Here is a 26,378-nt window from a genome sequence, read left to right as displayed (position 1 = left end):
ATTTAGAGTTATTTTCTTTTTAACTTACATAACACAAAACAACGTAATTTTGCACATCACGAATTGAAAAAATTACAATTATTCTTCAAGAATTTTCAATTAGTAAGACACAAAACGAAGTCATTGTGAAACGCAAGTTAAAAAACAATAATTTTAAATATACTGTAACATTTGACGAGTCACACAATTTTTTGAAACTGAAAATTGGATGGAGGGAACAATTGATATAAAATCGATAGTTCAAGGTTTAAAATAATATTTTCGAGAGTTTTATGATATAATTGATAACGCGAAAAATATTTTGAGATTTAAAATAATATTTACACTTTTTTAACGTCATGAATTTTGAGAAATTGACTAATTATGATTTGATCAATACCTGAAATGTCACGATCACGTCATAGTTGAGACAATAATTGTTATTTATCGAAATTACACTTATAGCGATGTAAGATCACCATGAAATCAAAGTCTTATGTAGAATACAATGAATGATATTTTCAACTGTATGTAGCCCATCATATTATATATGATACAGTTGGAATAGCCTAAAAATTGGTATTGTTGCACTGACATGAACAATGACTCTTCTCTCTTTTTCCGACAAAATTCATCCTCGTTACTCAATCAAATTTGTGGGGTAAATGTCAATTTTTTTTGCCTTAACATAACTGACAAAGCTCAAATATCAATTGAATGAATTTTGTTTTAGAACTACTGAAAACTGGCCGCAAACTTGACACTGTTATTGACAATTTTTCAGACGTGATTTCGATAATGTTGGTGGTCAAATGACGATGGACTATTACTGTGTAGAATAAGTATATTAGATTTTGTTTCATGGTGATTGATAATCATTTCAAGTGTAAGTTCAATAAAGAACAATTACTGCCACAAACTTTGTGTAATTGTAGCATTGTAAATTTTAAGCGGTCATAAAAACAATCTCTCAAGGTTCAAAATATATACAAATTAAATTGATATTTTGCAATAGACTTATAAATTATAATCAAGAGTTAAGTATCGATTTCACCCCTAACGTGTTGGCTCTTATTACGTCTAAAATCCTATGGGCAGAGGTACATCAACTAAGCCCCTGAAGTACCTAATTTCCTCCAATTAACCCATCTGCCCTAACGGAGAATTAACACCGTTAACTATTTTAATTTTTTTAATTTTTTTATTCTATTGGAAGTGGGACTCATACCTTCTTCTTCTCCAAGCTCGCCTGAAACACGCCGGAAACCTAATCCACCCCTTCATCCTTCTCCCCCACAGCAGCCGGTCGCCACCAAACATCTCACTCTCTCTCTAAATGCATCGGTCCTCCCTCTCCCTCACATATCTCCCTCGCAGCCGCCTCATTTTCAAATCCGTCGGCTACTGATGCCGTCGACCACCTCCATCTTCCTCCAACGCCGCGCCTCACTCTCCTTACTCTCGCGTCTCTCTCTATCTAAAAAAGAAAATCCCCAAATTCTGAAATCTCTAAATCCACCCCCTCATTTCTCTCCTCTCGGCTGGACGGTTGACGGCGAAAGGCCGCCACAGCTGCCGACTCTATCTCGCCTCCCCTCCTTCTACTCGCGGTGAGCAGCCACGCCGACGACAACAGTAGTAACCGTGCCGCCGCGGTGACCACAACAGCACCGTTGCATTTGCTTCTCCCTCTCGCTCTGTCAAGCGGGAACAACCCGCAAGGACCGCCGCCATCTCCGTTCCCTTAACACCATTGCCTGACGCAGTGGGGCCCACCGAATAAAATAAAATAAAAATAGTTAACGGTGTTAACTCTCCGTTAAGACAGATGGGCTAATTTGAGGAAATTAGGTACTTCAGGGGCTTAGTTGACACACCCCTGCCCATAAGATGTTAGACGTAATAAGGATCTACACGTTAGTTGACACACCCCTGCCCATAGGATGTTAGACGTAATAAGGATCTACACGTTAGGGGTGAAATTGATATTTAACCCTATAATCAATAATAAAACACAATCTCAATTGATAAGATGTTTCTCATTCGATCAATAGATTGATGATTCGATTCATTTGGAGCATTTTTTTTAAATAAAGAAAAATTATAATTATCTCGAATAATAAAATTAAACAATTAACATAGTAGTAGCTAGAAAGTTTTCCAAGCATGATGTGATGCTACGCTTAAAAGAACAATATTTAATGCTCCAAAACTGCATCCACAGCTCAACTCCAACAACTGGTGGAGTAACGACTCTGCAATTATAGTGCGAGAGTGTGTGTGTGCGCGCTGATGGGGAGTGGGTATGAATCGTTTCTAAGGAACAGCTATTGGATTCTTAGGCACGGCAAAAGCATTCCAAATCAAAAGGGTCTCATTGTTTCATCTCTGGTTCGTTAATTATTCGTGTATTTATCGAATGCTGCTCTGCTGATTCTCATTTTATCTGATTACGTGTGCGTGTGGCAGGAAAATGGTGTTCTTGAAGAGTATCAACTGGCTTCAGATGGAGTTGATCAGGCTCGTGTAGCTGGAGAATTATTCCTCAAGGCATTAAATCTTCTTCATCTATTCATTGAAGAATCCTTTCCATTTTTTGTGTGGTGATAATCACAAAATTAATTAGTATTGTCGAGATGCAGTCTTTTTTGCTTCTTTGGCGTTTATTAGATCATGTTTTTAGTTGACTACGATGTAAAATTAAGCTAGAATAATTTATGTTCATCTCTACAACAGCATAATCTGCCAATAGGCAATAGGTAACATCACCGATGTTTTGATATTTGTTTTAGGGTTACTATGTAATGTATAGGTGTATTCTTGAAGAAACACCTCGTAATTTAGTGACCTTGTCTCTAGTTCTTTGATTTTGAATTGTGTTACCCAAAACAGTACCTGTTTATGAACTTCTGCTGAGTATTTTATCTCTTAGTCTCAGCTAATTATTCCTCCATGCCAGTTACTGTATCTGTATGCAATATACTCACTCAAGTGGAATGATGGATCCTTTTCAAATTGTAACGCCTCAATTGTCGATGCAGGCACTGAGAGAAAACAACATTGACCTGAAAAATGTCCGCATCTGCTATTCACCGTTTTCTAGGACTACCCACACTGCAAAAGTGGTTGCTTCTGTTTTAGATATTCCACTTGAAGGCCCACAGTGCAAGGTAATTTATCATTTCAACTGCCGGGAAGGAACCTGATCTGTGTGGCATTTGCCCCCAATTTCCTGAGGCGAAAAACATGGTTGCAGGAAATTCTCGAAACTGAAGTTCGTCACATTATGTGGATATATAGTTGCTCTTGTGAAGTAGCTGATTGATTTTGTTTGATTCTTAAGCTGTAACTCGCTGTAATATAGTGTAAAGGTGTATTGTAGGAGAAAAGCCAATTTTCTTCTTTTCTCTTCTTCCTTTTGACTGGTTAACATTGGTCTTATGTTGTAGGGCGTAACTGTCTAAGTATTCCCTTCTGGATATAGGAATTTTGTGGTAGGAGTTCTTGTTTCCCTTCATATATTCCCATGCCTCAAGGTCTTACTGTTATTTAATTTATTCGTTGTACAGGCAATACATGATTTACGAGAGCGCTTCTTTGGTTCTTCATTCGAGCTGAAGTCTCATGATAAAGTAAGAAATTTGACTTGGTTAGTTGTAACACTCATAAATGCAATCTCAAAGCTGATTTCATTACTAGTGTGTTTCTCTTACAGTTAGCACGGAGCTAATGAGTTAAACAAACAACATCTTTATCTATTTTCAACTGCAGTACTCTGAAATTTGGGCCTTGGACGCAAAAGATCCCTTTTTGCAGCCGGAAGGTGGAGAAAGTGTTGCTGATGTTGTCACCAGGCTCACGAGCGCGTTGGCACTGATGGAGTCAGAGTTCGAAGGGTATTCATCCCCACTTTTCTACTCTTACAGCGTCTTTTGGAGTAGTTCTTTTAGAGTAAGAAAATTTCTGAATATTTGTGTATCCTTGAATCATTAACATGAGCATGATGTTTTCTCTGTGGTAGGTGCACGGTGCTAATAGTCAGCCATGGCGATCCGCTGCAGATTTTGCAGACGATCATGAATGCAGCTAAGGAAGATGGAAGGAGAGAGGGAAATGACTTAATCTCAAGAATAAAGGCTATCCGAGTCCCCTCTGTTCTCTCACAGCACCGACAGTTTTCTCTCGACACCGCAGAACTTCGTAGATTAGTATAGATGATGACTTCCATCTGGCATTATTGATCTTCCATTTATTAGGAGTTGCAATAAACTCGTTAGCATGTCAATTTGAGAACTAATAATGTTAAAGTTAGTAAAGCAATATGCTATGACTTGTATACATTATCCGTTGTTGAAGTGAAAAATGAACCTTTTTTCTGAGCTTCATCTTTCTCCTGAAAATATTTGCTTGTATTCATCAACACTTCATTTTCAGAGGACATGCTCGTGTCGAAAAAATAAGGCACTTGCGACAGGGATGAAACTAACAAGAACCTCTATTTCCTGGGAATGTGAGGTATGTGCTCATTCTTCTTCATCAGATGCAACAGTGAATTGGCTTTTCTCTGTGCTCTTGTTGTTCCAGATCTTGTAATCTCTATCAAATAGTCGTAAACACCGTATTGCAGCGCTGCCAGCAGACAAGATGAGTTGTTTGATCCTAGCTCGAGTATCACAGCTGTGGCACATTCCTTGTTTTTTGGAGTCCCATCTCGTACTATTTCTACCAGCGTCCGCACAAAGGACAGGCGTCCAATCTCGTTTCTTCCTTCAGTGTGTGATGCGATGAGAAGTAAAATCGAGAGGGCTTCATCAATCATATCCAAAGTCTTGTCTTCAAGCAGATGCAGCAGTGGTGGTATTAAACCTGCCTTGACTGCTCTTGATCTATTAGCTTGATTTAGCACCAAGCTAAAAAGTGCAGTTGCAGCATCCTTTTTCCCTCTGTTCGTCCCATTTTGCAGGAGATCTACGAGAGGCGGGATTCCATTGGAGCAGCCGACTAGAACTTTGTTCTCTTCAAGGATTGACAAACTGAACAATGCCGCTGCAGAATTCTCCTTAGCCTCTTCTGTTCCATTCCTCAAGACTTGGATAATCGCAGGTATGGCTCCTTCTCTAGCTATAAGCCGTTTGTTCGCCTCATCCAGTGATAGGTTCAACAGAGCAGTGACGATGTGTTGCTGTGTTTCAGAATCCGTGCAGGATAAGAGACAAACCAACGGGGGAATCCCACCACTGTTGGCAATCAAGATCCTACTGTCTGGAGACTCTTTAGACAGCATGCGAATCCTGATAATCGCATGTCTCTGCACGTCCACATATGACGAATACAGACTCTGGATCAATGAAGATATCTCCTCGGCAAGTGGAGACGACGCTATATCAGGGTCATCACAAACTTCCTTCTTGGGCAAGTCATAGTTGTTCTTCTCACACCATTGTTGGATAAGATTGCGGAGGGCAAAGTTCGGAGCAACCGTCGAGTGATTCAACTTCTGCCCCGTCTTCGGGCATGTTCTGTGGCCCGAATTCAGCCACTTCTGTATGCTGTCTCGTTCGTAGGTCTGCACAAATTGGCAGCAGGAAAATGAAGCAAAAACATCGGTAATTCTTTCAAAGAAATGTACCATGAAGATTACCTGTCCAGTGGCAATTATAACAGGATCTGCCATGATTTCCAAGCTGATTGGACAGAGAAATTCATGTGGTATTAACAAAGATTTGCTCTTTTCTAGGCATCTAACTAATGCAGGCTCATCAAGAACACTATTTTCATCAACTCCAGATATTTGCTTGAATTTTGCCAGAAGATCCACAACTTGCTGAGTGGCATTCTTTCCCTTCGCCTTCACGAGCTTCCTCACGGCCACACTCTCTGCTTTGAGCTCTGCGGCGGTATGCAGCTCCAGCTTCTTTGCTAGTTTTTCTATTATAGCATCATCTGCATTTCGCTCGTCGTTTCTAGTGAAAACGACCATCATGTCCATTGCCAGCTCCATATCCTGTGTTTCTGTCCTCCTTTTAGCTCGCTTAAGTTGCATATGCATTAGCTCGACCTGAGGATGTCGGTATATAAGCACAGATTGAAACAAAACCATACATATAGATTACATTACTAGATATGCAAGTGTTTTCTTCTTGAGTTAAAGTGACAAGAAGAGGAGCGGAAGTACCTGCTCTTTAACCTCTTCTGAGATGCCAAGCTTCTCATAAGGTACGCCGTTGAGCGCCTGGTTAATCTTGTCGTAGACTTGATGAAATCTGCTCATCACAGCGTCGCTCTCCAGGGCCTTGAAAACAAGTAAACACAGAGCAATCAGAGAAGAGAGAGAGAGAGAGAGTAAGCTAGAGAAAAGAGAAGAGATGGAGGGGCCTAACAAGAAAAATCTTGCTGCCGGAGTTGCAGGTCTTGAGCAGCTTCTTTGAAGCCAACAAGGCCTTGTTCAAATCAACCAAGTGATTTAATGCGTCTGCTGAAACAGAGGTATGAAGCTCCCTAATCTCTTCGAGCAGCGGCGTCAGCAGCTTCAGCCTTCTCACCAAGTTCATACACTCTTTCCTCTGCGTTCTTCTGAAATCAGTATACTTCCCCACTTTCTCTATCGTCTCCACCATTTCTCCCACTACCTCAACCCCATTTCCTTCCCCCTCCATGGACTCCATAGACTCTCTCTCTCTCTCTCTAAGAAAGAATGCAGGAATATCTAGCTAGCACCAACCACTTGCTAGCAGAATTTCCAATGCAAAAAAGCCATGATTGAGCACTTTACTAGTGCAGGGGAGTGCTCCAAGATTTTTCTTTGTTTCTTTATTATTTTTATTTGCTTTACGTGATTGCGGAATTTAAGGGTGGAATTTCAGGTTATTCATTTATTTATTTATTTTCCCTATTCCGCAGGTGAAAAAAAAAATCAAAAAAAGGAAAGAAGAAAACAGAAGGGAATGTAGTGATGGTTGGAATTGAAGGCAGTTGGGCCACGCGTTTTGGGGTGTGGACAAACATGACGCGTCTTCACATGCACTCTCTCCCCCGCCCCGCCTCGCCTCATCCGATCTTGTTTATTTCTTTATCACTTGTGACGAGTTAAGTCGTCGTCACAAGGATAAATCCTAGCAACGAACTCGATTTTATAAAAGAACCAACGGTGAGAGAGATTTGAGCTTGTGGTGTTCGATTACAGGCTCACACCCACTCCACTGCACCAACCGTTGTAGGCCCAGCTTGTTTTCTTTATCTTTTTTCCTTTGCTGAAAATTAGTATCTTTTGTGGAATGATTTATGATAAAGATGAAGAAGAAAGGCCCCATCTTAGCTCATCATCCATAATTCAATATTTCACAATCAATTAGTTAGTTGTGGATCCATTTAGTTCCATGCTGTAGATCTGCTCATACGTCATCACCATGCATACCGCAAATACATCCCCCGTGGCCAACCCTTTTATATGTTTCTTACAAAATAAAAACATCCATATCTTTACATCACATAATTCAACAATATGTTTGCATCACATAATCCAGACGATGAAGATTGTGGGGGGGCTTCATGATCATATTCTGCAATTTGAAGCTGGACAGAAACCAAAAGGAAGTATTGAAATTTTCATTATAGAGGAGCTCAAGATTTTGATCATGAAAGGCAAATTAAGATATCATCTTCTAGCCAATTCGAGGGAACGAGCAGGGAAACGAAAATTAAGATGTAAGACAGAGTTACAATACTTACTGCAGTAAACGAATTGGTTGAAATCGAGAGTCACCCTGCCTTGCTTGCTCGTATCAAACGAATTAAACAGGTTCCTGGAAACATATAAAATCTCATCACCGCAACTAGCATTTGCAGTATCTAAAATGTACACTTCAACTTAGGACGGGGTGAAACAGCACGAATCAATGACCTTTCATATAATTGAGAATCTGATTGAAATAATATGGTTTTCATGTTGAAATAGAGAGAGAAGAAGGAAATGGCTTCAATTGAACCATTCAAATGGTTAATGTAATCAAAATGAGGAAAGAAATGATCAGCGCTTCTCAGCTCTGTTCTTCAATATCATAGTTTCTTTACCTGGTCGACTGTACAAATATACAAATGGATATGAAATCATCAAGTCTGAGTTTGCCACTCTTCGTTTGATCAAAGCTCTGAAAGAATACGGAGCCGGGACATATTAGTCTCTATCATCTTGTTGTAAGTTATGTAAACTGAAGCATATGTTTATTCTACTTCGCATCTTTACCTCACAAACAGTGTAAAAAGCAGGGGAGTCGAGAGAAAAACCAATTTTCACCAAAGCCTGGAGTTACAAGAGATAGTATAACAAAAATGCACTGACAAGTCCTTTAAGGAAAACAATGAGCATCTTGAAATTGCAATAGTTAAAAGTTCACAACTAATTCATGTTTACATACCTCGTATGCTTCATCTGGAACAAGAAATCCACGCCCCCTACTCCAACGAGAAGAGAAAATAGCATAAATTACCATAGTTTTTGTCTATTATAGCCACATTAATCGCAACCAACAACCGAGGCAAACAATTAAATGCAAGGTTGTATGATTTTCCTTAATTAAGACACATACTTTCAGGTGCTGACTCCCAGTGATGTGTTTACAAGTATTGCTTAAAACATATAGAAAATAGAAAATGCAAACATGAAGCGTATCAGAACCTCAAATAATCTGATACGACAATCAATATATCAAGAAGAGATTATTCCAATCATAGCCAGCGACATCAGGTCAATGAAAAATAAAAATTTAATCGTAGCTCTCTACATCTACAAGAAATGCAGAAGGGCATCAATCAATTTTAAAGGTTTCACTCAGTAAGCGGTTAAAAAAGAAGCAAAGTATTTAAAATTTGTCAGAGGTAAGCAATAAGCATCCAAAGTTAATATTGATCATGCATACATCTAAAGCTATTCCAGTCCGGGCAATTGAGCAAACCAAATGTACTCTACGCGAGAGCTAACGTTCCAGATCAATTTGAAACCATGTCATTCTACTAGATAGGGCTGCATAGTCTAAGTCAAACTGTGACAACAAATCACCTCTCCAAGCTTGAATATGCCTGTTGCACCTGCAAGCAAAGCAAACACGAGGCAAGTTATGCAATGAGCATAAGATCAGTCTTTTCTCTTGTTAGCTGAGAAATGATTTCCTTGCATATTTAAAATCAAAAAAAGGCCTCATTATTATCACAACATCGATGCAGTTATGATGTGATTCCACAGCTTTTTAACATAAATCACAACTAAGAATCACAAATACGGGTAAATGACTGGAAGGCCAAAGACCTTACTGAAGTTGCAAACAACTAATATATCAAGTTACAGCTTTTCTTTATTCTTTTGCATGGAATATAATCACACTCATGGAGGCTTACTCCCCACAGTGAAAGCATACAACTGATAAGAAACATGAAAAGCACACAAGTTGGGGTTCTAAAAGCTTGGAAGAAAAAAGAGGAACTTGTTATGTAGTAGAACGTACTGACCTTCAGAAGGAACTTGTTAAGTTCAAAAAATTCTGGAAAACAAAAAAAATAATGATAAGATATTGCCCATTCTCGACTAAACGTGGATACAATTTTACGTTGTAAAATTGCTAGATGGAGATTAAGGGAGAAGAACACACCTTCAAAGCTCATAGTTCCATTACTGTCGAAATCATACATCCTAAAATTGCACAGCACACAATGTCAAAAATCTAACCTAGCAATTTTTCCAATTCCTTTACTAGAGCTACCCACGCACCTGATCATTTGCTGAACAACTGATAGAGGGAATTGAAGGTTTCCGACTGCCAAAGCACTCTGATCATCAACAATAAACCAATAACACAAAATCCTTACCCCATTATAGCTGATTGCTTCATTATATCCACAAATAACAAGGGGGGAAAAATAAACTGAACCTTGAGCTGAGCAGCAGTTATATTTCCGGTTTTCTGCGAGTCAACACGATCAAACCACTCTCGCAGAATTTCCCGATTCTCCATGACTGCTTAATTCTTCTCCTCCGGCCACGGCGGCGAGATACCGGTCTTCAGCCTCTCTCAGTCAACCGCATAACAATCCATCAATTGATTTCTCGGAAAAGCTTTTTTTATTTTTTATTTTCTTGCTTCTTTTTTAATATTCAAGAATATACAAACTTTTTTTAGAAAAGTACTTTAAGCACTGGAAATTGATTTTCTTTTACTTTTGTTATATTATTCTAATAAAATAAAAAATGAAGATACGAGAATTGAATTTCGAGTGATTTCAATAAACTCATTAACAAGCACAAATGATGTAAAGATTCTTTCCCTTGTTTTGAAGTTTGTTCCTTTTCCAATTTGACAACATTTTCAACCAATGGTATTTGTAAATTTGGATAAAGAATTAATAATTTATCTTTTCTTGTGCAAAAATCAAAGTATATCCTTGAAAAAACTAATTACAAATCAGCACTTTACATTATAATTTTTGCATAATTGGTCTAGGTCAAAACTAAACCTAACGCTTTTAGCCTTCATTAAAATGCGATTTACTCTCCACCTCTAGAATCTTACAATTCCCAATTCGACCCCTATACTTCTCTAATCTCCATTTTCACCCCATTTCCCCATTTTTTTTCCTCCTTATAATCTGTTTATTTTATTTTATTCTCAAATCCTATTTACTTCGCTTTCTCTATTAATTACTTCCCTGCATTTCAACACAAGACAGGACTCTAGGCTCTGATTTGTTTCGATTTAGTGTTAGGGTTTTTGATTGATTTCATCGACGACGAAAATAAATTAAACCGCAAAAAATGGCTGCGGAGGCGGACTCCAGCGCGGGGGTTGCGGCGATTGAGGAGGTGAACGTAAACATCCGATGCTCAAACGGCTCTAAATTTTCGGTGAAAACGAGCCTCGAATCGACGGTGGCGGAATTCAAAGGTGTTTTGGCGCAGAATTGCGATGTGCCAGCTGAACAACAGCGGTTGATCTACAAAGGCCGGATCTTGAAGGACGACCAAACCCTAGTCAGCTATGGTATACTAATCCCCTTTGAATTCTGCTAGGTTTTATTTAATATTATTGGGCGGTCTGATGTGTTTGATGTTTGATTAAACAAGTATGTGGATGATTGGTTTTGTGTGATTTCTCGTTTTTGGTGCGGTTTGTTATGTTGATTCAGTTTCTAAACTATTGTTTATGTTCGATCGGGTAACTTCTGTCAATTGAATGCTGAATGCGTCTTTAGGATTTTTTTTCTCCAATACTTTAGACTGTTGGAAAAGGAAATTGTATCTGGTAGAGTAATTAAGGAAACAACAACTATAATTATTGAAAGAATAATGAGCTTAAAGGAAAAATCCGTATATTGGGTAAGATAATGGTAGAAAATAATCAGGTATTGCTAACTTAGTTGATGGTAAATTAACACGTGGAAGTGTAGCAACGGAAGAGATTTCATGAAGCCATTTTTCTGTGAATTGTGTTTAACACTTAATGTTACATATTTTTGTGGTGAAGCCTGATCAGAGGCACTCAGATAAGGGATATTGTTAGTTAAACTTAAACACGAACCTCTGGAAGATTGTATTGGCATGAGGAGCTCTGTTATACCCATACTGTAAATTAATTTATAAGCATATTCTTAGGACGTGTTTGGTTTTGGGTAAGGGATTAGTCAGTATAGTTAGTAAACTAGAATATTAGCGTGGATAAATATGTGTTACTAATATTGGTTGGTTGTTTGCTATTATGGTTAATTAATCATGATTTTCGTTTGGTATCCATATTTCTAGGTTAGATAAGCTTAAAAATGGACACAATTTCAGGGCCGTATTAATTATCCTGCGTAATCCGAGGGGGGAGGCGATATTAATTATCCCGCGTAATCCGGATTTTTAGCTCGAGGCCTTCACATATCGCAGGGCCGTCCGCATAAGTGTTATAGAATACCAAACTCTTTACTACTCTGTATTAACTTAACTAATATGTTGTAAAACACAGAACCAAACACGCCCTTAGTGTTTCACCTAATATTCCTTGAGGGGAATATACACTCTCAATTATGTTCATATTTGTACCCGGATCCTGTAGTCTTTTTTGGACCAATGCCTCTAATGCTCTAGCTTTCTTTCGCATAACAACTAACAAAAGTCTGTAGTAAGTTAGGATTTCTAGAGACACCTGCCAGCTTCTCAATGATGCAGCATTTTCCACATGGCTTATTATAATTCCAGAAAATCAACACACATTTAAAGATTGTAAGGGATGGGGGCATGGTGGTATGGAGACACTATGCATATGTCAGAAATCTTATCACATCATCTGTGCTATGATTTTAATATGAGATCTCGTCATAATCTTGTCACTTCCGATTTGTACTTCCACTGCATCTTCACATCACCTTAGTTCTCTACTAATTTGAATGACGTGGTGGAATGAAGAGGATGGGGTCACTGACTTGTGAATTGCATACATATATGTTGGTGAATTCCTTTCTTCATACTCTACACCATCACCGGAACAATATATCCTAATCTTCTGAACTCTATCTTAGGCATGTTCAAATATTGCATATGATGCAACTTTCACTAATGGTTGTTCAAACTTTTGGGATTGGCTGACTTCTTATTGTTTCGCTGAAATGATGACGTATGATGGGGGTGTCATGTCATAAATAATAGTCCATTGCCTTTTCAATTTCATGAATTTTAGTACTTGATGGATCTTGGCCACTGCCATCTAAGTATGGGCTTGTTCCTACTCTTGAATAGGTTTGCAGGCAGATCACACTATTCACATGGTTCGTGGTTCTGCACCAGCTGCTACATCTTCTCCTGCTCCTGTTCCTACTGGTGCTGGGAACACCAACACAACTCCTGCTGCCACACAAGGTGGTGGCCCTAATCCCGGGGGCACTGGGGTGGCTGGTACAGGTGCATCCTTGTTTCCAGGACTTGGCTTAGGTGGACTAGGTGGGACTGGGGCATCTGGATTATTTGGAGCTGGACTTCCGGAGTTTGAACAGGTGCAGCAACAACTAACTCAGAATCCTAACATGATGAGGGACATAATGAACATGCCTGCCATTCAGAGCTTAATGAACAACCCTGAGATTATGCGCAGCCTAATTATGAGTAACCCTCAAATGCGCGAGATAATTGATCGGAACCCTGAACTTGCTCACATTCTGAACGATCCTAGTGTCCTTCGGCAAACATTAGAAGCGGCAAGGAACCCTGAGCTAATGCGTGAAATGATGCGGAACACTGACAGGGCAATGAGCAACATTGAATCGTCTCCTGAGGGATTCAACATGCTCAGGCGCATGTACGAAAATGTCCAAGAACCCTTCCTGAATGCAACAACCATTGGTGGTAATGCTGCAACTGATGCTGGGTCAAATCCATTTGCAGCTCTCCTGGGGAACCAAGGGGGTGTACAAACTAGAGGGGGAGCTAATTCAACAACTGCAACTGAAACAGGAACAGCTGTTCCAAATGTTAATCCACTTCCCAATCCATGGAGCAATACTGGTAAGACAGACTTATTTAATTTGTTAAAGCCTTGGTTGAATATTTGACAGTGGTGTTGTAAGCAATATCTAAAACTTCATTTTATCTGCAAAAAGATTCAAGCTTCAAGATGACACTTAACAAGAATCTGGGGGGGTAATTTATTTATACATCTTATCTGAATCCTTGACCCCTAGAACTCCTTAGGTTCTTTATTTTCTTATTAATCTATTTTGTACACCCCCTCCCCTTAAAAAAACACTTTTGCAATTTGCTTGTTTGATTAATTTAACTAATCATATCTTCTTTTGGTATCAAAGTCCCTTCTTTTGCGTATGTATCTTGATTTTCTTGTACTGATTAGTATCTGCACATATAAATATATATTACTGATGTGTGTCTACCTGAGTTTCTGAATCTGTTGTTTTAGGAGGTTCTCAAACAACCAATACTACCAGAACTAATCCAACTGGTGATGTGAGGCCACCTCCAATTACCGGACTGGGAGGACTCGGTCTTCCTGATTTAGAGCGTACAGGCATGGGTGATCCTGCTGCATTCGGTCAGTTGTTGCAAAATCCGGCTGTGGCACAGATGATGCAGAGCTTGCTTTCCAACCCTCAGTACATGGAACAAGTACTACAATAGTTGCAGCACATTGATTGAGTAATCTTATTCTGGGTTTATTTTTACTGGAATTACAATTTTATTGCAGCTCATGGGCCTGAACCCTCAACTCCGCAGCATGCTTGACATGAACCCTCAATTAAGAGAAATGATGCAAAACCCTGAACTTCTTCGACAGTTGACCTCATCTGATATGATGCAGGTATATCCACATTATTTTTGCGCTCAAGTTCTCTGTAGCATGGCTTTTTCTTGTCTGGGTTTTTTGATGTAATATGAGAAGTGGGCGTTTTTGTACTTGATGGCATCATGGAACAGTGAAAATCTCAGGAGTTTCTGTTCTTATGGATTTGTCGTGTTTGGTCTAGTTGATGACTGAAATGGTTAAGTCTGGCTTGAAACTGTGGCCGTATTTTGATTAATTTCTGCTTAAAACAAAATAAGGTAACAGTAAACTTTATACACAGCAAGGTGGTTTGGATATATATTCTTGCATACCAAATCAAATTATTAAAGTCGAATGTGTTTGCTTATTAATTGTCAGTGTCACTAATATATGTACTCCTATAATTTAATATATCTAATAAGACAATGAGTTATATTAAGTAGAGTATTAGCTCAAACCATTTTGGCCCATACCAATTGCATGGTGAGTCAATTTACACTTGCCATGTGATTGGTGTATAGTCCAGGGTGACCCAATCACATGAAAATGCTATTAACTACTGTCAGCATATTAACAAAAAACTGATGATTTGGTTGCGTTCAGGATTTCATAAGCTATAATCTTGGTTGTTTCCTTTGTAAAATTTTATTCAACTTAAGTGGGTGGTGGGCTAACCTCCATTTCTCCTTGATAATTGACTATTTATGGTGGCTAGCGTGCTAGTTCATTGTTCAATTCCAATCACTATACTTTGATTTTGGAAGATTATGCTTTGGATTTGTTCTATTTCTATAAATTTTGATTCTAAGCTGTTTAGTAATACATCCTTCTTTTAACTCTGATGATAATCCATTCTCTTTTTCCTTATTTGCAGCAAATGATGGCTTTGCAGCAACAACTTACTCGGCAGCAGTCAACCCCGTGAGTCAGAAATTTTTTTATTTCCCTTTTGACACAAGACATCCACTCTGAAGGAATCACTAATAAAAGATGATGTGTTGCTTGGTTTTTATTGTTAATGGTTTTTGTTCCTGAATCTGAAGAAAGTGAACTTAATCAGCTGGTTAAAGCTATCTAAAATTACGTCACAGCCCAACTTCTGAATACCCTCCCTGATCATTAGCTTTATTCATCAGTTTACCTTCCTAACCTGGACACAACTTTTTCTTTTTAAGGCATTATTATAACCTATTGAATCCCTTTTTGCAGTGAAGGAGACCAGACTAATCAAAATAGAGGTATGAAAGCAACCTAATCCTGTAATTGGACACTTTTGTTTAATCTAAACTCGGTGATCACTTCTTTATCTCTCCTTGTGTACAATATAAGTTCCGATGCCACAACCTTGTTTGTCTCTTTATTCATGGGTGCAGGACCACAAAACAATATGGGTTTGGACATGCTGATGAATATGTTTGGTGGGCTCGGAGCTGGTGGCTTCGCTGTTCCTAATGCCCCTGACGGTTGAACTCTCTGAACTTTGATCCGAATTTACTTATTTTCTTTTCTCCTGTCCCGACCTGGGCCACTCTGATAATGTAACTGTTTGTTGCTCCTCAGTGCCCCCAGAAGAACTGTATGCAACTCAGCTATCGCAGCTACAAGAGATGGGCTTCTTCGACACTCAAGAGAACATCAGAGCTCTCCGCGCCACTTCAGGAAACGTGCACGCAGCTGTCGAACGCCTCCTAGGAAACCTCGGGCAATAGTGTGGACAAATTGTGTACAATTTTTTGGACGCAAAGGAAAGTAAAAGAAACTAGTCGAGTTTGGTTACAGGCATATTTACATGAGAGACCACATGAGCAATTGAGCGTGAGAATAAAAATACAACTCACTTTTGTGTTGGGGCTTTTATGCTCTGTCGCCATGGGAGATTTCTACCATCATAGTAATATTGATTTGTGCCTGTGTACATACATACTTAAAGAATTATGTTCCTCTTGACATCTTGTATTACTTCTAAACACTTTCTCTTCTTTTCATTTATAACATTGCACTTTATGTTTATGTTTGTACAAGTATTGTGTGCTGCTTTACTTTCTCAATTGTGTTGCTCCAAACGTTGCCGTTTTGGTCGTCAATTTTTTCTTCTCCTCCCACAAATGATTTGGCAACTCGCGATTCTACACAATTTTGATTTTGATGTGAATAACAAGGCATTTTGATTTAATGGAACAACACGAAATATTATGAATAAAAAACGTGTTTTAAAGCTGAAGTTGAAGAGATGAAAGAAAGAAACTGTGGAGAAAACCGCTGCAGAGATTGCGCGCATTCAACACTTCTCCGCCAAACTGCTTTTTTTTTTTTGTTTATTACCAAAGTCTCTCTCTCTCTCTCTCTGTATTTTTGTGTGTCCGCGGATGAATCTGTGGCTACGCAGGGGCTATGCCGTCAGCCTCAAGTAATACGATTGTGCACCGCTAGTATCTGCAATCTTATTCTCGTCTTCGCCTCTTCAAATTTCCCAATCATTTGCGCAACTCTTACTCCGCGTGCTATTTTTGTGATCAGCTGCTGAATTTTCGCCTGGGTGTAAGAATTTCATCGCCTCCCCTTCCAAATTAAGTTTTATTTCTTTCGCATTCCGTCATGTGCTTCGAATTCTTATCTTTTGCTGCTCGGGTTGATGTTTAAATGGCTACGATAAGAGTTGGACGAGTGGTGGGTAGGGTAGTGCCGTAGTTTGATTCTGATCACTTTGTGTTTGATTAGGGTTTGATCAAATTGATCAGCTCATGTAAGGTCTTCCTTTTTAGGTTAAGCTCTTGAAATGGAATGGTTCTGGAGTTTTAGTTCAATTGGTTGGAATCATGAATGATGGGATGGCTGCGACATACAGAAGAACAATGGTTTTAGTGGATAAACTAAGCAGAAATGGCATTTAATTTCGTGGAAGAAGAAAGATGAATGATTTTGTAATGAATTTCAGAAAACAAGGGCTGAATGCTTTCTCATTGTCACCTTGTGATTTTCACTGAGCCCTTTTAACTCGTGTGCTATGAGGCAGATATGATTTGTGGAAAGACAATAACTTTGATTGCTTCTATGCCTAATATTTATCTTGTGGCGGAGAATAATTAGTTGTAGTGTCCAACCTCACTCCTTTAACTAGATTATTCGCAAACTTTTCTTGTTTGTAAATCTTCACCATATCTGAATGTGCTGAGGGGAACCAACATTCTGTTACTGGTTCCAACTTTTGATGACTGGCATCCTATATGTCTAGGTGGTGTTTTTTGTCATTTCTTTTTCTCATACAAGTTCCCTATTCCTAATTCTTTCCATTGTGACATCATATATCAGGATTTCATTTAATATATAAGATTGAGATTCTGATGGTTCAACAAACAAAAGATTCTACATTTACTGAATACGGGCTTGCTCATGCTGAATCTGGTCTGTCGAATCCTGATAAGCAACTTTCCATCTCTATAGCCACAAAGAGAACAGAACTGCTTGGTTCCCGTAATGAAAGCCCAATGGCCGTGTCTAAATCTATTGGAAGCCAGTTCCCTGTGGAGACTAGTGAAAGTGTTGGTGAATCTGTCAAGATTTCTGGAACCAAAAGGCCCATACGGAGCCCTCCAAAAATTAATGGTGGAAGCGGGCACATTGTCTATGTGCGCAGAAAACCTGAACTCGAGTTAGCAAAGAGCAATCTTTCTGATACTCAACTTAATGCTGCCAATTATCCTGATACTAAGAAATCTGTTAACCAGGATGACACAACTCAACAGCTCACAGGGAAGAATGAGCCAGTGATGTGTGTATCAGATGCTGCACCACTTCCTAGGGCTTCTTCCCCGAGTTTCTCATCTACAAGACGCTCAATTTCTCCTTCTCTTGGAGTTTCTAGTAATATATCATCACCAGAGAATATTAAACACGGTGATGTTAACTGTATAAAACCTTCTCCAGAAGATCCAAAAATGGCGAGTGTTAATATCTGGGAAGAACAATACAGCCACTTGCAGAGTTTGTTGAAAACGTTGGATCAATCAGATCAATACGAATATGTTCAAAGTATGTCTCTGCATATTGTAATATCTGCAATCTGTACATGTTCTAATATTTAAAGTACTGACCTCTTAGTTCAAATTTTCAGTGCTTCGATCGCTTTCATCTGTTGAGCTAAGCAGACATGCAGTCGAACTTGAGAAACGATCAATTAAGCTTTCGTTGGATGAAGGTAATCATGTGTTACATGGAAATTTTTACTTTGCTTTTAGTATAACTTGATTTTACTTTTGTTTCTTCTTCTTCTTAGATGTAGGTGTTAATTGTTGACCTAGTGAATATCACCCTTCTTTCTGATGAATCCTAGACTATATAGACTTTGCTTGCATGCTTCCACATGGACAGTTCAACTGATTACAGTTTTCACAGAATAGTGTTCTTTTCCTTTTCTAATTAATAGTAAATTAGTAATGATGACAAAACCTAAAAGGACAATAAAGATGATCTTGGCACAATTTGAGTTTTTCCCTATAAAGTTGGTAGTTGCAAACTACAAATAGTATGAAATAAACTATGGCACTCCTTTCATCAGGAGGCAGCGGCCTTACATGAGATAGCAGTTAGCTTAAGGAGTCTCCTGAGGGAATTGTGTTCTATGATTTATCTGCTTATCTGAAAAGTTACACATGAAGCTGTCCAATCTGTAACACTGCATGCGGCCCAGACTTTGTATAAACAGAAAAATATGATTAATGTAGGAGGCCCTGCGTGCCGAGGACTCATTTTCAAGAAATGAAAATGAAACAGGTAACATCATCCCTATTATCAATCTATAAGCATCTATGATATTGTATAACATACTACTGAAACCATAGTAATAAAAGATAGCAGAGTACTTTGACCGCCTTCCTATGCCTTCTAGGATCTCATAGATGTTTTCCGCATCATTTTTTGTGGATATGAAGTGCAACTTCTTTGTGCTTGTGCTTTTTCTGTCATCTAATTAGATCCAATATGCAGGTTTTAGTTGTTGGTTCCCTCTGTCTTTCAAAACCAGTTAGGTTGAAGGTAGAGAGCATTAATATACATTTTATTTCCTTTTTGTGCTTCAGCAAAAGAGATGCAACGAGCCTGGTTCGTTGATGTCTTGGGTAAATATGGAAAGAATGTCTGTACACCCTCTAATCTACCGGAGCAGTTACACAAGTGAAAATTTGCCAAACAAAGCAAGGTTTGCTCCCTTTTAGTAATACCAATACAAACTGATGTGCTTGTAGATCTGTAGTATGTATATATCTTGGTACAGAAAGTGCAATGAGGAGCACACTTGCATTTGGGGATACTTCAAATAGATTTAGCTCTGTGCTACATGAATAGCACTTTCCATTGTCTATTAGTATTATGCTTACAAATAAACAAATTTATGTTGATTTAGCTGTCTAAATGCTCCAAATTCTTGGACCAAAATTGTAGTGTTGTCACCTCTACTGTGGAATGTTCATCTCATAAAAATGAAGATTGGAACTTGTCAGTCAATATGTCATGTCAACATCAGCCCAAAATCAAATTCCTAGAAAATACTTGTATCGTGTGCGTGTGTGTGTTTTGTGTTTTCTTTTCTTCTTCTTTTTGGAAGTATAATTGCTAGTTGACTTATTGCCTTGCACATCGTTTAATTGTTTTTATTATTCATTTGACTTAGCTAGCTAGGTATGAGGAGGCCACAAGTCCTATGTATTAAAATCTCATGAATATATATGCAAATATAGTATATATTTTGTAATAGTTTTAGAATCCTGACTTATATATATGCTACAACTGTGTATGCTAAGGAATTACGGTGTAGGGCTCGTTCAACATCATCCTTTTTATATTTTTAATTAATATTATACTGTAGTACTACTATTTATGGCTACACACACACACATAAATATATATGTATATGATTTGGATGATACTTGTATGATTGTATCCACATCAGATAAGGTTCATTGACTCTGGATAATCGGTGCCCATTTTTGTCACATAAAAAATTAGGCCAAGAATCTTAACGTATATACCAAAGCGATTATCAATATTGGATCTGTATCAATGATCCTTACAAAGTATCTAATAATTGACTTTATATATGGGAATATTTGTTTAATATAACGATTAGTGAATATTATCATTATCGTCGTCATCATCACCACCGTCTAAATAATTGAGGTTTGACTTTATTAACTCCACGTATAATTCAATACATCCAGATTATCTCACCTAAAACGTTTACTATTCTTGGATTTTAGTTTAATCCAATTTTTGGTGACGATGATCACCATCATCTTGCATCAATGACTAGTGCTAATCTAGTATTTACACGCAAATTCATATAATCACTTGGAATCCGGTCATATACACTGATTCTCTCTCACACAAATTATCAAATTTATTACCAAATTGATCATACATATATAGTAGACTAACTTAATCTACACCACTTACACATTTACATATCACTAATACACGCTATGTATTTTGAGAGCTAAAATTAAATAAATCAGAATATGAACACGTACGATAAGAAAAGGCCCAGCTAGTATAAAACCGATATTTCACACACGCCTTATATTATATTAATGCAGAAGAGTAGAAGAAATCGAAGAGAAAAGCTAAATAAGTAAAGTCTACAATTACAACTATTAGAAAATGACGAATCATAAAAATAAAATTAAAATTGTGGGAGATGATGACAACAGCTGAATTGAAATTTTATTATAGAAAGCGGAACCAAAAAAACCCAAAGAGAAGACCAGGGTTGGGCCTCATTAAAACATCAGAACGAGGAAAAAGAGTACCCGTCTAGATACAAAGAAAAAGAAAGAAAACATGAAAGAAACACGGTGCTGTGGAAACTGAGTTGAGGAGACTTCGCAAGTTCCGGCCGTACCATCACCCCCAAATCTCCCCGGTTCCTACCAAGCACCGAACAACCCACCCAGGACAAGCTATCGCACCATGCGAACAAAGGAAGAATGTACATCATCGAAAACCAGCTGAGCAATCTCAGGAATAGAATGAAGCCAAAACCCTTCCTGCGAAAGAGAGGAAGCGAGGTAATCAGCAACGCGGTTACCTTCCCGGTAGTTATGAGAGCAACGGAGGTTGTACTGCTCCACACCTTGAAGCGCCGCCCGCCATCTGCTCTGGAAACGCCACGGGACCGGAACCTCACGATTATTGAAGACATTAACGACGTATGTCGAATCAGATTCAATCCAAAGGTTATACCATTGATGAGCAGCAGCCCTCTCAAGAATGATAATAAAAGCAAAAAGTTCCGCCTCAAAGGCAAAACCGGCCCCTGCCGAAAAGTGAAAGGACGCCACCACCGAATTAAAGGCATTTCTGACCACACCTCCCGCATGCATCACCGGAGGATTACCCCGAATGGACCCGTCGATATTGGCTTTTAGCCAAGAAGGAGGAGGAAGATTCCAGCCAACATCAATGGTGACCGGAGCAGGGCGCGGATTGCCTGCAACACCAAGGCGACGAAGGATCCCGAGCTCAAACACCGAGTTCGCCATGCTTCCTAATTTAAAATTGCTCGCAGCCTCCAAAAAGGAAATCTTAAGAAGCTTCATCATAGCATGAGGTGAGGCCACAACATTTTGGAAAATCCATTGGTTACGAGAGTACCAGAGACCCCAAAGAATTGTAACGACACCCACACGCCAAAGGCTTGTCACCTGCGCACTTGCATTATAATTCATAGCAAAGATAATGATACTGCCAATATCATGAAAAAACGGTACCTCCATCTCAAACCATGAGAAAAGAAAACCCCATAAATGCTTAGCAAAGTTGCAATCCCAAAAAAGATGATCAATATTTTCCTCTGCATTGAGACAGAGGCTGCAAATGTTTGGCCCAATGAAACCACAACGTTGATGACAACAGAAAGCATATACAATTGGGTGATTGTTGTTGACAAGGATCCAATACCAGATACCAAGTGGAGGTACAAGTTGTGTTTCAAATCTCATAATTGGAATCTATTATCCACATATATTCCTATAAATTTACACTATGTATTCATGTTTTCTTAACCATTTTAATTTTAATTAGTAATAGTTAATAATATAATTAATGTTTAACTTACATACATACAGCTGAATTCTGACATAAGCACATGAAAAGGAGGGGCAAACTAACCATAACCAAGATGTAGTCAAACAATGAGGCGTTAAATAATTAGTAATGGTGTGCATCATTATCAATGACTAATCCAACTTGTTTAAAAAATTGTTAATCTTCCAATTATCTAAGCTTACTTTTGTGTCGTACTTTCCAATACCACTCGATTTTAATTTCTAGTATCCATCAATCGTGATGCCCTCTTGCTTTATTTTTCCTCTTACTTTAATATATTATTGAATAATTTACTATCGAAAGAGCTGTTCAACTAAGCTACTACTATAATTAAATAATTTGATTTTTATTATGGTTGAAGATTGAATTCTTGGACTTGAAATTCTAAAAAAATATAGAGAAATTCATCGTTTTGATGTCCTCCTCGAAGGGGTTAAACTTGAGTAGGGCTGTCGATCGGTTCGAATTCGCGCGGTTACCCATACCCAAATTTTTCATTACCCGAACCCGAAATTGTCATATTTTACTAACCGTTCCCGAACCGTTTTAGGTGTTCGGTTACCCAATAACCGCTTCGGTTACCCGATTCGGTTATTTGGGTATCCGAAATACCAATTTTAAAAAATTAAAATTCAAATAATTTGTTTGATAGAAGATTTGAATCTTAGTCTCTATAAAATACACAAAGCAACTTATCCACTAGACTAAAGCTTATTCTTAAACTTTAAACATATCATAATTTTATTTTAGCTAAGACTCGATTTTTAAATAAAAAATAAATAAATTAATGAATTAATAATTAAAATATATAATATATATATATATTAAATAATTTATTAAATAATTTTCGGTTATTTCGGTTAACCCGTTACGGTTATTAGGTTAATCGATATCCGAAATTTTTCTAAAAATGATACCCGAAATCGAACCGATACCCAAAAAATTCGGTTATTGGATACCCAAACCCGGAAATTTCGGTTCGGTTAACGGATTATCCAAAACCCGATAACCAATTAGATAGCCCTAAACTTGAGCATATATATATGTTGATACTTAGAATTATAGAAAGTGATAATCAAACTTTTATGGAAATATTCTTAGCAAGTACAATTAATGTTTTTTTGACACTATTTTAAGGAGGAGAGAAAAAAAAAACTTGAAATTATTATAGTATACCGTAATGTTTTGCGTGGGTGGTTTCGTGGTGTATTTATTAAAAAAAAGGTGGGTGACGAAATGGTGCTTGGTGATAGTGAAGGTGGGGTGGATTAGTCAGATTGTATAATTAAAATAATGTTAATTAACAATTAGTGAGTAATGACGTATTAGGGTTTGGTGTTTCCCCGCAGGCAACAAGCGTGGGCCTGCTGGACTAGCTGAAGCACACCTGATTGGACACAACCACCCAAGAACCCACCCCCTCTCTCTCTCTAATTAATCTCGATCTCTGTAATTAATTTTAATTTGATTTTGTTGGTGAATTAATGGAATCATGGACTGGACTCACAAGGATTCCACTATGCTAATAATTAATTAGGAGTTCTTCTCTCTCTGTGATACATCATCTTTCTTTAACCAAGATTAACATTATGCATAGTTAGGATTAATTAATTAGGATTTGAGGGCAAGTTTGCAGATGAGATGCGGCGAGTAGATCAAGAATGTGAATAAAGGCAGTGGCCCTCCACGATTTTGAGAGCCGTTTTAACCTAAAAACCAAATTAACTAATTAAACCACACAGAGATTCCACATGATTGGTGGAACTCAAGAAAATGATGAATTCAGATTCATTAGCATTATAGTATTTGGGGGATTTTTTGCGTCATATTTTGAGTTTGGTCATATAATTAATAGAATGGAAGGGCCAAGATTAGTGGAAGGGTAATTAGGGTTACGTACAACTAACAACTCAAAAGCAGCTGGATTAGATACGTATAAGACTTGATATCTCACGAGTTTATAACATGAGGTGCCGAGTTAACCCATACCTAAATCTTGACCCGCATCCTCACTCAAATCGTGTAAATGACACTACTATTCGATTATACAAATAACATTGCCTGTAATTGACACTATTATATAAAGGGTTAAGGTGCAGATAGGCCCCTCAAGTGAAGGCCCTTAGAGCATTTCAGTCCTCTTACTAACTATGTGTGCAGATTGGCCCTCGAACTCAAAAAAATGGTGCAGATCGCCCCCTCTGACTTAACACCGTTATGGGCCGTTAGTTAGAGGGGGCGATCTGCACCGTTTTTTTGGAGTTCAGGGGCTAATCTGCACCTTTTCTCTTTTTGGAGTTTGGGGGCTAATCTGCACACCGTTCATTAAAAAAAAATCACATCTCATCTTCTCCGACCAACTTTTCCGGCGTCAATCGCCATCAGATGAGGAAAATCACGAAATCAAGTTCCCAAGCCCCAAATCGGGAATTCCAAATCGGCATCATTGCTCCCGAAAATCACATAATCGAAATGGAAACTCGAATTCTCCCTCGAATGTCACCGCCTCCAATTGCAGAATCACCCCCAACGAATCGAACTTCGCCTCGCTGTAGGCGGTGATCGTATCGAGATCATGTTGGCCATGGTCTCTGATTTGAAAGCGTCCTTCTTCAACAGCGCGCCGACAGTGTAGATGGCGACGGGCATCGTCGGCCTTTATCACCGGATTTCGCCGGATTTGAGAGAAAGAGGCGACTCCTTATTGAGAAAAGCTAGGCGAGCGAGCTCCGAGGTTTAGGGCCCAAGAGAGAAAGAAAGGGGCGACGCCCTCCGCCGGCCTCGCCGGAGCTTGAATCAGCGACAACGACGATCAAATTTTGAGCGAGAGAGATGAATTAATTAAAAAGTTAAAAGGTGTAGATTAGCCCCTGAACTCCGAAAAAACGGTGCAGATCGCCCACTTGACTAACGGCCCATAACGATGTTAAGTCAGAGGGGCCGATCTGCACCGTTTTTTGAGTTCGGAGGCTAATTTGCACACACAGTTAGTAAGGGGACTGAAACGCTCTAAGGGCCTCCACTTGAGGGGCCTATCTGCACCTTAACCCTTATATAAATTACACTATAACATTGTAAATGACACTATTAAAAAATATAAATGACACTTCCTGTAATTGACATTATAAGATTGTAAATGACATTATAATATTTTAAATAACACTATAAGATTGAAAATGACAGTATAACATTTTAAAATGTTACAGTGTCATTTATATAATTGAATAGTGTCAATTATAAGCAGTGTCATTTGTATAACTGAATAGTTTCATTTACACAATTTGGGTCAGGATGCGGGTTTGAATTAGCATGCGAGTCAGGATTTGGGTACGGATCAATCCGAGTGTATTATACACCCTGTACAGGAGATTTTGTGTTTTAAGATATCAAAGTACTAGAATTAATAATTAATTAAGCTTATAAGTTAGAGAGAGAAAATCATGATTAGAGAGAAAAAATTAGAAAGGTATATGATGAACATAACAAAGTACAGCGGGATTATATTTGTAAAAAGATTATTGCTTATAAGATTATTAAAAAATAAGTTTGAGTTGAGAAATTTATTTTGGAGGAAGTTTATAAGGTGTTGGACTTAATTTTTGTAGCCTTTTATTTTACCAAAAACTTCTGAACAACTTATACATTATTTTAAAGAGTTACAAGTTCAATCAAATATTCTCCAAAGAAAAAAGTAGTTTAAATAAAAATCTTATTTAATATAAAAATTAGGAATATATTATATTTAATATATAAAGTATTTGTACTTTCATGATTTTGAATTCAAATTTCGTTGAAAACTATTAAATGTGAGATGGAAGGAGTATAGAATTACAAACTATTTTGTGAATAGAAATATATACATGTAAATGAAGTACTCCCTCCGTCTCAATATTAGTGTCTTATTTTTCTTTTTGAGCCGTGCTAATAGTAATGTCTCATTATTTTTTTGGTAATATATTTTCTCTTTATATTTAATAATTAAATAATTTTCACCAATTCAATTTA

General features: G+C 38.1%; 5 protein-coding genes across 10 annotated transcripts; 3 read left to right on the top strand and 2 right to left on the bottom strand.

The window, feature by feature from the left end:
- Positions 1-2,121: 2,121 nt before the first annotated feature.
- On the top strand, positions 2,122-4,358 carry LOC130989200 (uncharacterized). The gene is made up of 6 exons (XM_057913146.1): positions 2,122-2,370; positions 2,449-2,529; positions 3,021-3,149; positions 3,549-3,611; positions 3,751-3,875; positions 4,001-4,358. Exons 1-6 carry the CDS (start codon positions 2,272-2,274, stop codon positions 4,191-4,193), a joined length of 690 nt encoding a protein of 229 aa, XP_057769129.1. The 5' UTR covers positions 2,122-2,271; the 3' UTR covers positions 4,194-4,358.
- Positions 4,359-4,366: 8 nt separating this feature from the next.
- On the bottom strand, positions 4,367-6,889 carry LOC130989196 (U-box domain-containing protein 15-like). 2 transcript variants are annotated; one of them, XM_057913139.1, is made up of 4 exons: positions 6,360-6,889; positions 6,155-6,271; positions 5,621-6,037; positions 4,367-5,545 (listed from the first exon to the last, which is right to left on the bottom strand). In XM_057913139.1, exons 1-4 carry the CDS (start codon positions 6,642-6,644, stop codon positions 4,475-4,477), a joined length of 1,890 nt encoding a protein of 629 aa, XP_057769122.1. In that variant the 5' UTR covers positions 6,645-6,889; the 3' UTR covers positions 4,367-4,474. The 2 variants fall into 2 exon arrangements, with proteins under 2 accessions (XP_057769122.1, XP_057769121.1); XM_057913138.1 differs by having other exon boundaries at positions 4,367-6,037.
- Positions 6,890-7,290: 401 nt separating this feature from the next.
- Positions 7,291-10,416, bottom strand: LOC130989201 (uncharacterized). 2 transcript variants are annotated; one of them, XM_057913148.1, is made up of 10 exons: positions 9,900-10,416; positions 9,740-9,798; positions 9,621-9,661; positions 9,481-9,512; positions 9,035-9,063; positions 8,394-8,430; positions 8,222-8,278; positions 8,050-8,126; positions 7,708-7,781; positions 7,391-7,551 (listed from the first exon to the last, which is right to left on the bottom strand). In XM_057913148.1, exons 1-10 carry the CDS (start codon positions 9,981-9,983, stop codon positions 7,532-7,534), a joined length of 510 nt encoding a protein of 169 aa, XP_057769131.1. In that variant the 5' UTR covers positions 9,984-10,416; the 3' UTR covers positions 7,391-7,531. The 2 variants fall into 2 exon arrangements, with proteins under 2 accessions (XP_057769130.1, XP_057769131.1); XM_057913147.1 differs by having other exon boundaries at positions 7,291-7,781.
- A 218-nt stretch (positions 10,417-10,634) lies between these two features.
- LOC130989198 (ubiquitin domain-containing protein DSK2b-like) lies at positions 10,635-16,286 on the top strand. The gene is made up of 8 exons (XM_057913140.1): positions 10,635-11,006; positions 12,743-13,504; positions 13,914-14,119; positions 14,199-14,312; positions 15,151-15,197; positions 15,486-15,514; positions 15,650-15,739; positions 15,837-16,286. Exons 1-8 carry the CDS (start codon positions 10,781-10,783, stop codon positions 15,983-15,985), a joined length of 1,623 nt encoding a protein of 540 aa, XP_057769123.1. The 5' UTR covers positions 10,635-10,780; the 3' UTR covers positions 15,986-16,286.
- A 130-nt stretch (positions 16,287-16,416) lies between these two features.
- On the top strand, positions 16,417-19,775 carry LOC130989199 (uncharacterized). 4 transcript variants are annotated; one of them, XM_057913143.1, is made up of 5 exons: positions 16,503-16,814; positions 17,586-18,305; positions 18,388-18,471; positions 18,998-19,046; positions 19,352-19,775. In XM_057913143.1, the coding sequence occupies exons 2-4, from the start codon at positions 17,618-17,620 to the stop codon at positions 19,033-19,035; spliced, it is 810 nt and encodes a 269-aa protein (XP_057769126.1). In that variant the 5' UTR covers positions 16,503-16,814; positions 17,586-17,617; the 3' UTR covers positions 19,036-19,046; positions 19,352-19,775. The 4 variants fall into 4 exon arrangements, with proteins under 4 accessions (XP_057769124.1, XP_057769126.1, XP_057769128.1 ...); XM_057913141.1 differs by lacking the exon at positions 18,998-19,046 and having other exon boundaries at positions 16,417-16,814; XM_057913145.1 differs by lacking the exons at positions 18,998-19,046; positions 19,352-19,775 and adding an exon at positions 18,832-18,977 and having other exon boundaries at positions 16,504-16,814.
- The last annotated feature ends 6,603 nt before the right edge of the window (positions 19,776-26,378 follow it).

The sequence above is a fragment of the Salvia miltiorrhiza genome, chromosome 6 (genome assembly GCF_028751815.1).
Source record: "Salvia miltiorrhiza cultivar Shanhuang (shh) chromosome 6, IMPLAD_Smil_shh, whole genome shotgun sequence".
In the NCBI taxonomy this organism is placed as follows: Eukaryota; Viridiplantae; Streptophyta; class Magnoliopsida; order Lamiales; family Lamiaceae; genus Salvia; species Salvia miltiorrhiza.
This window is presented reverse-complemented; position numbering and strand designations above follow the sequence as displayed.

Excerpts from the sequence above, each read along its gene's own strand:
- LOC130989198 (XM_057913140.1), top strand. The coding sequence starts at position 10,781 with ATGGCTGCGGAGGCGGACTCCAGCGCGGGGGTTGCGGCGATTGAGGAG. Across the intron at positions 11,007-12,742 it reads CCAAACCCTAGTCAGCTATG|GTTTGCAGGCAGATCACACT; the intron begins GTATACTAATCC and ends ACTCTTGAATAG. Across the intron at positions 14,313-15,150 it reads CCTCATCTGATATGATGCAG|CAAATGATGGCTTTGCAGCA; the intron begins GTATATCCACAT and ends CCTTATTTGCAG.
- LOC130989201 (XM_057913147.1), bottom strand. The coding sequence starts at position 9,983 with ATGGAGAATCGGGAAATTCTGCGAGAGTGGTTTGATCGTGTTGACTCG. Across the intron at positions 9,513-9,620 it reads TGGAACTATGAGCTTTGAAG|AATTTTTTGAACTTAACAAG; the intron begins GTGTGTTCTTCT and ends TTTGTTTTCCAG. Across the intron at positions 8,279-8,393 it reads TTCCAGATGAAGCATACGAG|GCTTTGGTGAAAATTGGTTT; the intron begins GTATGTAAACAT and ends TTGTAACTCCAG.
- LOC130989199 (XM_057913141.1), top strand. The coding sequence starts at position 17,618 with ATGGTTCAACAAACAAAAGATTCTACATTTACTGAATACGGGCTTGCT. Across the intron at positions 18,306-18,387 it reads TCAATACGAATATGTTCAAA|TGCTTCGATCGCTTTCATCT; the intron begins GTATGTCTCTGC and ends TCAAATTTTCAG. Across the intron at positions 18,472-19,351 it reads TAAGCTTTCGTTGGATGAAG|CAAAAGAGATGCAACGAGCC; the intron begins GTAATCATGTGT and ends TTTGTGCTTCAG.
- LOC130989196 (XM_057913138.1), bottom strand. The coding sequence starts at position 6,644 with ATGGAGTCCATGGAGGGGGAAGGAAATGGGGTTGAGGTAGTGGGAGAA. Across the intron at positions 6,272-6,359 it reads CCGGCAGCAAGATTTTTCTT|GCCCTGGAGAGCGACGCTGT; the intron begins GTTAGGCCCCTC and ends CTTGTTTTCAAG. Across the intron at positions 6,038-6,154 it reads CAGAAGAGGTTAAAGAGCAG|GTCGAGCTAATGCATATGCA; the intron begins GTACTTCCGCTC and ends CGACATCCTCAG.
- LOC130989200 (XM_057913146.1), top strand. The coding sequence starts at position 2,272 with ATGGGGAGTGGGTATGAATCGTTTCTAAGGAACAGCTATTGGATTCTT. Across the intron at positions 2,371-2,448 it reads GTCTCATTGTTTCATCTCTG|GAAAATGGTGTTCTTGAAGA; the intron begins GTTCGTTAATTA and ends TGCGTGTGGCAG. Across the intron at positions 3,150-3,548 it reads TTGAAGGCCCACAGTGCAAG|GCAATACATGATTTACGAGA; the intron begins GTAATTTATCAT and ends TTCGTTGTACAG.